The 12,218-nt window shown below is 46.7% G+C and overlaps 1 protein-coding gene across 1 annotated transcript in view; it reads left to right on the plus strand.

The window, feature by feature from the left end:
• Positions 1-12,218, plus strand: part of LOC115084923 (glutamate receptor ionotropic, NMDA 2B-like) — a 447,028-nt gene that overhangs the window by 284,703 nt on the left and 150,107 nt on the right. Inside the window, exon 3 of the mRNA XM_029590346.1 lies at positions 10,523-11,121. Coding sequence (XP_029446206.1) covers positions 10,523-11,121 — 599 coding nt within the window. The remainder of the gene's footprint in view (positions 1-10,522; positions 11,122-12,218) is intronic.

The raw sequence follows: 12,218 nt of genomic DNA on the forward strand, positions 1-12,218 counted from the left end.
CCCGACCCTTTAAAATAAATCCCCCACCCTCCCGAACCCCCCTCAAATGCCTTAAATTACCTGGGGTCCAGTGGGGGGGGGGGGGTCCCGGTGTGATCTTTTACTCTCGGGCCTCCAGTGCATTGTAGAAATGGCGCCGGCGCTACCTTTGCCCTGTCATATGACAGGGCAAAGGTAGCACTGGCGCCATTTTGTTTTTTGTCCCCCGACGTCAGGAGCGTAGGAGATCGCTCCCGGACCCCCGCTGGACCCCCAGGGACTTTTGGCCAGCTTGGGGGGGCCTCCTGACCCCCACAAGACTTGCCAAAAGTCAGCGGGGGTCCGGGAGCGACCTCCTGCACTCGAATAGTTTTGCCGTACAAAATGGCGCCGGCCATACGCCGTATGGCCGGCGCCATTTTGTACGGCAAAACGACGTCAGGAGCGTAGGAAATCGCTCCCGGACCCCCGCTGGACCCCCAGGGACTTTTGGCCAGCTTGGGGGGTCTCCTGACCCCAAGCTGGCCAAAATGGCGCCGTACAAAATGGCGCCGGCGCTACCTTTGCCCTGTCATATGACAGGGCAAAGGTAGCACCGGCGCCATTTCTACAACGCACCGGAGGCCCGAGAGTAAAAGATCACACCGGGACCCCCCCACTGGACCCCAGGTAATTTAAGGCATTTGAGGGGGGGTTCGGGAGGGTGGGGGATTTATTTTAAAGGGTCGGGGTGGGTTTTAGGGTTGTTTTAGTGTGCCGGTTTTCCCGCCCTCCCCCTTCCCCTCCCCCTTCCCCCGATTTACGATTTTTGACGATAAATCGGGGGAATTCCTATTAAATATCGCCTCTAACGATTTTTGACGATTTAAAATACATCGGACGATATTTTAAATCGTTAAAAAATTATTCACATCCCTAGTAAATACTGCAAACCATCGTTTTGCACTTTATCAGTAAGAGAGAAATGTTGGAAACCACCAAACAACTCTCATGCTCCTTTATGCTGTTATTATTATCCGTGCTGTGTGCAAGGACTTTAAAGTGAGAAAACCAAGAGCAAAGTGAGGGGCCTTGAAAGGAAACTTTCTCCCCACACAGGAAATCCTGGAGTTACATATTTTGGCATAATAACCGTGTTTCATCTGAAATTAGAAATTTGAGATACGGTCTCTGGAACTGTTATCCAGGTTCAACCATCAAAAGGGTCACTTTTTTTTTTTGTTTATTTATTTTCTTTGCCTTTTTTTTGGGGGGGGGGGTATTACTATTTGCCAGTGAAAAATATGCATAATGACAATTTTGCATGTTCCTTGCTTTCAGGAGTTTTGTGTTAAAGTCCCAGATTCCCCCAGTAGCCCTACACTGGAACTACAACAGGGAAGTCCGCATACCTGCCAGAGTTGAGAGGGCTGACAAGGTCACATTGAAATAGGACAGAAACAGGCTAGCTAGTGTCACGATCACGCCCATCCGCTCAGCACGCTGTGGGGCTTTGCTGGGCTTCAGGCCTCCGGCTTCGCTCATATGCCACGTCCCGTCCACTTTCACAGCTCATGCACAATGCTGCTATGGACTCCTCACAGCCTCTAGTCAGAGTGCCAGGCCTAGTCCTGGCACTCCCAAACAGTACACAGAGAAAAAGGCTTTTATCACAAAAAGGGTTTAATGGAGTCCTGTAGCCTCACCGGCTGCAGCCCTGCAACAATGCCTGCTTGACTGTACAAACCCCCAAGCCTAACTGCTTAGGTCCTCCTTAGCAAGCTTAGAGTTAAACAGCATTTGAACCATAATATCCTTTCAACATTTCTTAAACCTCCTTGTCTAAACCTAGGATTTACCATCCCCCAACCTCCTGGTTATTCCAGCTCCATAGAGGAACAGCTGGAGCTTTCCTCTCCCCAGCTTACCTCCATCTCTTCCTCCAGAGACTCTGAGGAGCCGGGCTTTTGTGGCCAGCTCCACCACGGTGGCACGCCCTCTTCCTCAGCTTCCATAGACTCTGCTGAGTCATAGGGATCAGTCCCAATTTCCTCCACCTGTTCCTGCTCATCCTCCAGCCAGGGGACAGGTGTCGGTTCAGGGAACCTGGGAACCTGGGAAGTGTAGTCTTTGCTACCTTCCTCAGCGCCCTCCGGTGGCTAGGTTTGGTACCGCCAGCTTCTGCTTTTTTGTGTCCCGGCTGTTTCTGCCCCAGGCCAGGTCGTACTGCATCACACAAGCTACACCTTCACACAGTGGCAGGTCTCAAGCTACTGTATCACTGTCATATTTAGTCTGTGGCTGCTCCTCAGTCTTCTGTCTGCCTGGCCCAAAGCTGCTCCTGCACTAAGATATTTTCGTTTATGTAGTCTGCAGTTTTTCTGTGTGTGTTTTTTTTAAATCTCATCCTGAAGTAGTTTTAATTATCAATTGTCACATGACTCTGATGGTTGCAGTGAAAAGGATCATGACCCAATACTTCCCCCTTCCATCCAAGATATTTTCCCGCTTTTAAATTCTCCTTCCCAGATGGCATGACCAGTGACTCAAATTTCCTTGCTGGCTGAAGGATAGGAGAAAGGCTTCTCCAAAAATAAATCCATCAGTGCTGCTCTTGTGCTAGCGGAGGTCATTGCACTCAGGGCAGCTTCCTTTTCTCCCTCCCTGGAGCTTAAGTTTATCGCCTTTGTGATATGCCTGAGCCCACTGGTCCTCTCATCAAGCAAGGGGCATAAATCCATGTCTGCTGTGCAGCAATGCTATACCTGAAGCACATGATCATCTGACAACAGTGTTTAGCTACAGTTTTTTTTTTGTGCATAGGTTTCAAAGTGATAAATGGATTTTTTTTCTAACATTTGTGCTTGACATGTTTATAGAGGATGAAATATATCCTGTCCTTTTGTGTGCAAGGTGATGAGTTGTGTTGAAGGGGAAGGAATAATTTTGCCTCGGAAAAAAAAAGTGCAGTACTCAATTAGAGCAAATAAATGAAGAACATTGACTCAACCCAGTGCTACCTAAAAATAAGCTCAGAGCTAAATTCCAAAGTAGAGAGAAGACTTACTTCAGATTTTCAGACCAAAACATTCATATTGAAAAGTAAATGTAAAAAAAAATAAGAAAATCAGCCTAAACGCTATTTGATAGGGATTTATTTAATTTTCTTGAGATGCACAAGAAGTTAATGTCTAAGGGAACAATTCCAACTTTTAAAAAAATTGATTGATAATCCTTCTACTGGGCTAATGTGCTTCAAAATATTTTGGAGGTGTGCATGACACCGGAATCTTTTTTGTGCATGACGGTCCAGACTGGGTCAAGATCATGACAAACTTTAACTTTGCAAAGCAAATATTTTTCAAAGGTGTTCTGTTATTATGTAGCAGTGCTAGGTACTTTTTTTTCTACTTTGGTCATAGCTTCTATGACAGGGGACCAGACTGTTTCTAAAATCTGAGTATTTTCAGAATACATTTTAGGCCTCCCTTAATAGATAATCCAGTTTGCTAGAGAATGGCTATTATTACCACCTCAAATTTATTAACTTCTTCTCCCAAGAGGCTACAAAGCAGTGTAGAAAGTAAACAACAAAATATAGACAGTTACTAATTTGGAAAGGTAAGATAACTGGATAACTGTTGCTTTAAAAGAGACCTTCAGATTTATTGTGCAATTATCATATAGTCAGAAAAATGTTCTCAGCTATATGGTTTCCTGTAGGTTTATGGGTGAAAGTTAAGGGTTTTTTTTTTCCTGTAGATTGAAACAGATGCAAATTAGAATTGTATGTTACTATTTTTTAGATTGCTCTATTAGGCATTGCATAAAGCAGAATAACTTGGGGAAAAGTTTACTTTGAATAAAATTTTCTGATTTTTATAAAAACAATTTGCAAAATCTGTCATGCTAATACAGCTAATAAATGGGCCGATACAGTAAAGCGCGGCCGCAGTTACCCCGTTTCTAACCCGCTGTTTACTCACAATTTGGCCACATAAGTCCAACCCGCGATTCATTATCCCTTTTAACCCATCCTTACCGCTTCTTTAAATCAATGGGTAACCCTTTCCGCCCACGGCATGTATATGAGATGTAAACGATCGGATTAGCTATTCCCTCCATTCAGTAACGTGCGCCCCGACTATCGCCTTTTTAACCTGCAGTTTAGCCGCTTCTTTAACCTGCTAAATTACCGCCTACCCTTACCCCTGCGTTAGAGGCAGGGGTAAGGGTAGGCGGCAAACTTTCCCCCAGCCCCCGTTCACCTGCCCTGGCCGCTAGTCTGCGGGGCAGCCCCAGTCCTCTCTCCCCTCCTCGCGAAGCAAGACGCAGGGTGAAAAGTGACTCAACATGCTATTAAAATATTGTAAATAAAGTGTAACAAAAGTTAACTTACTTTTTCTTACAGTCCTCTCTGCCCTCCTCCAGAGGCGCGCACCGCAGCTACCCTGCCTCCCGGGGGCAGCCGGCGGCGAAAGCGGCTTCCAGCGGCCCCTGCTGGTGAAGATGGATGAATGCACGCCCGTAGTGCATGGGCGCTCATCAGCAAAGGCGCATGAACGTGCGTGCGTGACGTCACGGCGTACGTTCATACACTTTCGCTGACTTGGGTGCCCGTCAATTTGGGTGCTCAAGCCAGCGAAAGTGTATGAACGTACGCCGTGACGTCACGCACGCACGTTCATGCGCCTTTGCTGATGAGCGCCCATGCACTACGGGCGTGCATTCATCCATCTTCACCAGCAGGGGCCGCTGGAAGCCGCTTTCGCCGCCGGCTGCCCCCGGGAGGCAGGGGAGCCGCGGTGCGAGCCTCCGGAGGAGGGCAGAGAGGACTGTAAGAAAAAGTAAGTTAACATTTGTTACACTTTATTTGCAATATTTTAATAGCATGTCGAGTCGCTTTTCGCCCTGCGCTTTGCTCGCCTTAGGTTTTCTTTTGATTAAAGTCGGGATCCACTTCCTGGTACCTGTCATTTCAAATGTCATTTGAAATGACATTTGAAATGACAGGTACCAGCGCACCCAGGATACTGTATAGGCCCTGTATAGCGCCTATACAGTAAAATGGATTGCGCTTCATGGACACGCATTGGACACGGGTTGGACGCGGCTTGCATTTGCATGCCATTTAAATACAGTATCGAGCGGTAGGTGATCCGAACTGTGCGTGCGGCAAATGCGGGTGCGCCGGGCACTAACGCACTTCTTCCTACCGCCCCTTACTGTATCGGCCTGAAAGATAGCTGATGTTGAGCATCTTTTTGAGTAAGACAAAGACATATATAATTCCTGTGCCAACTTGTAGAATTTGTGGTCCATATTGAGTGGTGTGGCGAATGTGAAATTACCTAAGCAAAGTTGCCTGGATAACTGTAGCTGGGTTATTCAGTGGAAATTACCCAGGTAAGTCTGCTGCTGAATAGTTAGTGCCTTAGGCACCAGCTCTGGGGTGCTTGAGCACCCCCAGTTTTGTCTCTTGTCCACCTGTGGATCAGGACCTGATAGCTCCACGCTGCAGGGCCACAGGGGATGGCTGGAAGGAAGTGCTTCTGTCTCTCTGTTCCTGCCTCCCCCTGACAAATGGACTGCTGGGGGACCGGCAACGTAGAATAGACAGGCTTCCTGAGGTGCAGTAGAGGTGGAAGTGTTATGTTTATGTAAGAATGTGAACCCTGGGCTGAGATGAGAGGTGTCTCCGCCCACAGGGAGGAGCCCTGTGAGCCTCACCGTCAGCAGGCATAGTTTCAGTGGCGTGGGACACAGCTAGAAGTAGAGTCTTTATTAGGTAGGAGGGAAAAGGTAATGCCTACAGAGCTGGAGATGTAATAGTACAGTCCTGAGCAATGGGGAATACCCAGAGCAAAGCCACAGCTGAGAAGATCAGGTAGTGGCCCGCTGAGCGGGGTACGTCGGGGATCCCCTCTGACGAGTGTAGGCAGCTCAGGAATACAGATCCGGTAGTGGCCCGCGGAGCGGAGTATGCCGAGGATGTCTATACAATAGATGTTGAAGAACTGGTAGAGATGCCAGAACCCGGAAGTGGCACCCGTAGATGGTGTGTCGATACTTTGCAGCGCAGGAAAGCTGAATAGCTTCTACTGAAGAAAGGCAGTAGTGGCCCGAGGCTCGGGGTACACCGCAGGAAATCCTCAATACAGTTCGTATAGTACACGTCAGTAGAGGTACTCACATTAGATGGTTCCTGGAGAGAGAGAGAGAGACCTTAGAAGCAGGTCTGGTAGCAGTCAGGCAGGTAGGACCTCCGAGGAGCGAATAGCCAGGAACACAGGGGAGCCCCCAAGGAGCGGGTACTCAAAGCGTTTATGCAAAGACCAAAGTCAGGAACAGGAAGTCCTTGAATGAGGTGGATTCAGCAAGACGGAACTCCTTGCTAACTCAAAGAAGGCAAGGCCGGTCAGATTAAATACACTGGCGGATTGATGTCATTGGGAGGGGACGCCCCGAGATTCCCGCCATGACGTGTTCAAAGGAGGCCCTTGCGCGCATGTGCATGCCTAAGTAATTCTGGGTCCAAGATGGCAGTCGGCAGCACCCACGCTGTCCCGGGAATGCTGGAGAGGTCGGCGGGGATTAGCAGAGACCATCATTCTTCCTAGACTTGACGATGCAGGGAAAAAAGAGGTGAGCATGAGAGGTCGCAGCCGTCTACGACCAACAGGCGTAACAGGAAGAGGGCTGCTGATAGAAGGACTAGGAAAGGAAAGAGGGACAGAGGAACTATGAGAGGGGTGGGAAAGATGCTGAGAGAGAGACAGAAGAACTATGAGGGAGGTAAGAGAGAGGCTGCTGGGAGATAGGGAGAAGAAATGCTAGCTAGGAGATGGGAATATTGGTTGTAAAAGAGGATCTTGGCTGAGAGAGAGAACACTGCAGTGAGGTTCTGGGAGAGGAAGTAAAAGAAGAATTCCTGGCTGGGAGAGGAGAAGAAGGCACTGTGAGAAGAAGATAGTAGATCTGTAAAGGTAAGAGGGGCTGGGAGAATAGCTGAGAAGGCTGAAAGAGGGACTGTGAGAACTGCTGGGAGAGGAGGAGAGGAACTGTGAGGGGAAGAGGGGCTGAGGGAGAGAAATAGACATAGGATGTGAGGACAGGCGGGGTTGAGAGAGAGAATATGGGCTGTGAGAAGGGGAAAGGAAGAAGAGTGAATGGGATACATGTTCGAAGACAGGATATGGACATAACCATTCTCAAGCAACAGGCATGGCCCACATCATGGTAGATGAACCCGATGTGGTTACATTGATTTATCTTTTTTTTTTTTTTTTTTAGGCTTTTAACTTTCTGATGTAGAGTGTAATTTTTCAAAATATTTTTGTGCATAAATCCTGGTTTATGCATGTAAATCTGCTTTTGAAAGTTATCCAGGGAATAGTCTGGGGAAAGTAAGTATATAACATGATTTCATGCACACTTTTCTTTGGACTGTTGAGGCATTCTGGGGAGGTGAGGAGGTGGAGTTGGGTCAGGGAAACCGTTTATGCCCGCACTTGTGATTTTTACAAGTATGCACGTACACGTGCACATGGGAAGTTACACCTGCTCGGGAGTAGATGGAACTTCCCGCGCCTGTCATATGCCAGCAGTACCAGTGCATAAGTCCGCTTTGAAAATATGGGCTAAAGTCTGTAGGTACTTTGCACTGTAGCATGTGGTTTTTTTTGATGCTTGGTTTCATTTTTACCATGATATATATGACTTCAGCATGTCATGAGGAATGATTCTAAAACTTTGTTTGCTCTCAAATATCTCTTTTTTAACATAACTTAAATACTGGATTACAAAGTATTGTCACATCTTTCAGAGTAGGGCAGTGAGCTATCATCAGGCCTGGCACCACCGGGTGTGCAAATCGTGCAATTGCACAGGGCAGAACACCTGGTGAGGTGGTGTCGGGAGCAGGGAGAGGCCCGAGTTACCACCGGTGGACCCGATCCCACCAATGGTGGAAGAAGCATGAGGCCCATCCTGCTGCCGGTGGACCTGATTCCACCGGCAAGGGAAGAAGCAGGAGGCCTGTGGTGCCACCGGTTGACCCTATCCCATTGGCGGCGGAAGAATCAGGAGGCCACAGTGGAAGAGGAAGCCCATCTGGCAGCTCTTCCTCATGTGCTGGAACCGCGGTATTCAACAGTTGTGGTGCTAGCACTTCCTGTATTCTCATCTCGCGATGCATGAGATAAGAATGCAGGAAGTGCTAGCACCATGAGTATTGAATTTCCTCAGGGCTAGCACATGAAGCAGAGCTTCAGAATGGCTGCTCGCCACAAAGAAGATGGTACAGGCTGGCAGCAGCAGCAGAGGAGGAATGACCCATTGTCCCTGACTGCCTGGTTTGCATGTGTGTGTGAGTGAATGGAAGGCTGCCTGGGATATGTGTGTGTTTGAATGGGAGGCTGCCTGGGGTGTGTGTGTGTGTGTCTGCGTGTGTGTGAATGGGAGCCTTCCTGGGATGGGCAGAGTGTGTATGTGTAAGAATGGGAGCCTGCCTAGTGTGTGTGGGTGTAAATGGGAGCTTGTCTGGGTTTTGTGTGTGTGTGTGTGTGTGTTTGTGTGTGTGTGTGAGAGAGAGAGAATGGGGGTTGCAGGTGGATTCCAACCTGCCGGCAGCTAAAATGAAGATGAGGGCTTTGGGCTGCTGGTAGATTCCAGTCAAAGAAGAGCTGGAGACACCTGTGGGTTTGTCTGAGAGGGAGCGAATATGTGTATGAGCTTGTGTATGCATGTATATAAGAAAGAGAGGAGAAAGTTTGTGCATCCCACTCCCACTAATCCATGACAATCTCAGGGTGACTGGAAATCAAATGTTCCCAGTATGGAGAGCTTGAATTTTTATAATCCTTCTTAGTTTTATTTTTCAGATGTTATTTGATGTGTCTGCTGTTTTTAAATATTTTATTAGTGTTTGGGTCATTAAAAAAATGGTATATGAGTTTTTAATTATTTCATTTTTTATTCATTAGCTTTTTTTGAAACAGTATTAGTATGTTTTTAGTATTATTATGTATTTAGTTTATTTCTTGATTTTGTTGTTTGATGTTTGAGGAATGGTGATGTTTCTGTTTTTCTCATTGTTGCACTGCAAACAGTGTCTGGCTTCTTGTGGTTTCCAGTTCAGTTTTTGTCTGCACGTTTGTATTTCTACTTTATGGTTGCTCTATTCTGTCTTTGGTGAGGGTCTGTTTATGTTCTGCATGTGTGACTGAGGTGAGGCGTTCTCCTAATAGGAAGTGTATTCGGGCTTTCAGAGGGTCAAGCCCACACCCAACTCACATCACAATAGGCCTAATATCATATGGGTTTCAAGTGGGTTTTTTTGTAGGGATTTCTCGTTGGCATCACAGCAGTGTATGTAAATATAATGTAAGTGCTATTTTTAACTCAGATTTCTGTACTTTGATATTTGTCATGTAAAATATAAATGCATAACCTTTAACTGTGAATTTGGAATGGGGTGGAGGGGGGGCGTTGTGCAAGGCCAGAAGGTTCACCTAGGGCACCTAATATCCTTGCACAGCCATGGGATTGGAGGGGGGGGTGTCAGTTTTTAAAGTTGTGTCACTGAAGGGAGCTGGGCTTATTTTTTTTGTGGGCCTGGGACAGAGAATGAATGAATGGGGGGGTGGTGAGCAGCACAGTAATTGTTCACACAGGGCAGCAAAAATGCTTGCACTGGCCCTGGCTCTTATGATATGTGTGACCAGTTTTAATGTGAGCTCTGAGGTTCCTTTGCAGAGGGTTCAACAAAATCTATCTTCTCAATTCTGTTTTTCCAGAAAGATTTCTTTCCCCTTTTGTGTGTGTGTGTGTGTGTGTGGGGGGGGGGGGGGGGTGGGGGTGTCAATCAAAAGTTTGGTGTATTTTAAACCAAAATAAGTAAAAGGACATTCTTGGCTATGGCTTTTCTGATTCATAAAAGAGCTTTGAGAATGTGATCTTGATGCACCTTCCTAAATACTTTTTGCATTTTTCAACCCTGTTTCCTTGCATAAAATGCTTTTTATTTGTAGTCCTGTGTCCAGTACATAACATTCAGGCTTGACGCAGCTGGTAGAAATGATAAAGGCAGGGTATATATGTATTAGATTATGCTCCGGTCTGCAGGAACCGTTCAGGTGATGCCTGAAGCAGCAGCGCGTTATATCTGTTTGCGTGTGCTGCTGCTGCGTCAAGCCCAAATAGATTTTGCAGTCAAGAGTGCAATCTCATAGCTTCTAGCCTATTTTAGTTACCTGTCACTTGTGAATTGCTAATTTTTCTTCAGACTTGGGGTAATGATATGAAACCCTCCCTAGTCTTCCTCTTTGCCTTTACATTGCAGTTGCACCCCTAGCTTGCCAACGTCAGGAGTTTTCCTGTCTAGTTTAACTCACAGCCATTGGATGGTAATAAAATTTGTTGCTACCAGCCTGGCGCAGAATGTCACTGGTGAAACCTCTTATGTGCTATACGTATTCCCTGGTCTGTTTATAGAGCCTTCTGAATCAAAACAGTGCCTCTTCATGTCCTCTCATTTCCTTTCTCTTTTGCTTTTCTTGTTTAGGAAGAGTCATCCATGTTCTTCCAGTTTGGTCCCTCAATTGAACAACAAGCTTCGGTTATGCTGAACATCATGGAAGAATATGACTGGTACATTTTCTCCATCGTCACCACTTACTTTCCTGGTTACCAGGACTTTGTAAACAAGGTTCGTAGCACCATCGAGAACAGCTTTGTGGGCTGGGAGCTGGAAGACGTCCTGCTTCTGGACATGTCCTTGGACGATGGCGACTCCAAGATCCAGAACCAGCTGAAGAAGCTGCAGAGCCCTGTGATCCTTCTCTACTGCACAAAAGAAGAAGCCACCTACATTTTCGGGGTGGCCCATTCCGTGGGGCTGACAGGGTATGGCTACACATGGATTGTGCCCAGCCTTGTGGCGGGGGACACGGACACCGTGCCCTCGGAATTCCCCACCGGACTCATCTCTGTGTCGTACGACGAGTGGGACTACGACCTTCCTGCCAGGGTGAGGGACGGGATCGCTATAATCATCACAGCTGCCTCCACTATGCTATCTGAGCACAAATTCATTCCTGAACCCAAAAGTAGCTGCTTCAACACTCAGGAGAAACGTATTTACCAATCCAATATGCTGAACAGGTAGGGTGCTGCTTGCTTGGCGGGAGTAAGGGCTGGGGAAGAGGGGAGGGGGGGAAGGGAGAAGGGAATGATGGTTAGAAGGGAGGTGAAGGCTTGGAAAACAGTCACTTTTCTTTTGTTGTGTTTGAGGCAATGTGTCTGTTGCACCACTGACTTTGTTTTTTGATTCTTGCCTTTAAAAAAAAAAAAAAAAAATCCCTTTAGTTTTTAGGAATCCCTTTCAGGCACACTCCTGTTATTTCCCATTGAAACGAATGGTTTGGATAGAATTGGGTGTATATAGGGATATATACGTGCACTTCACTTGGTGCACTGGTGGGAGTGTACAGTGCTGCAGTGTAAAAACAAAAATTGCTGCCATGTATGGCTTCCTTTACTCGCTGCGTGTGCTGAAAGGAACAGAATGATTGGCGTCATGGAAAAAAAATAACCAGTAAAAAGCAGGGAATCTCGGTATATCAGTTCCTAACTCCAGAATATCCATTTAAATCCATAGTTTGTGGACCCAGTAACCCTATTTATTTTCCTTTTTTTTTTCTGATCTGAAAAGTTTTCCCCCTACCCCCCATAAAGAACTGGCTTCTTTTAGGTCAATGGTGCCATGAAGCCTTTATTCATCACTACCTGGCATTTCTCACCCCCGCCCCTCCTTTTTTTCAACCTTTTCCCCCTTCTCATCTAGCCCAGTCATTGCAGTGATGGGCTTTAGCCAAGGGTCCCAGACTATAACTCCCTCCGGAGCTTGGCCCGCAGACCCCCCTGAGTCCGGACAGTAGGTGTCAGAGTTGTGCAATAGCTGAGATTCTGCCTTCCCTCTTCCCCTATCTCCTGCTGGCCCGGGGCTATCAGCCTCTTGTCCCTTTTTCATATTAATTATAGTGGAAACCATGATTGTACATTTTAACCAAATTCACCAGGTAGCAGGTGACATGACGTACAAAACTGCATTAGAGTTGTAATAAGACTTCATTTGGTCCAGTTTTGCAGTAAGTCCCACTTTCTGCGTAAGGAAATAACAAAGTGGTGGATGCCACAAGAAGTCTTTTTCAAAGATTTATTAATGGAGACGTTAAAATCATATGCAAGTTTTAAGTTTA

Source organism: Rhinatrema bivittatum, chromosome 2 (assembly GCF_901001135.1).
Source record: "Rhinatrema bivittatum chromosome 2, aRhiBiv1.1, whole genome shotgun sequence".
Taxonomy (NCBI): domain Eukaryota; kingdom Metazoa; phylum Chordata; class Amphibia; order Gymnophiona; family Rhinatrematidae; genus Rhinatrema; species Rhinatrema bivittatum.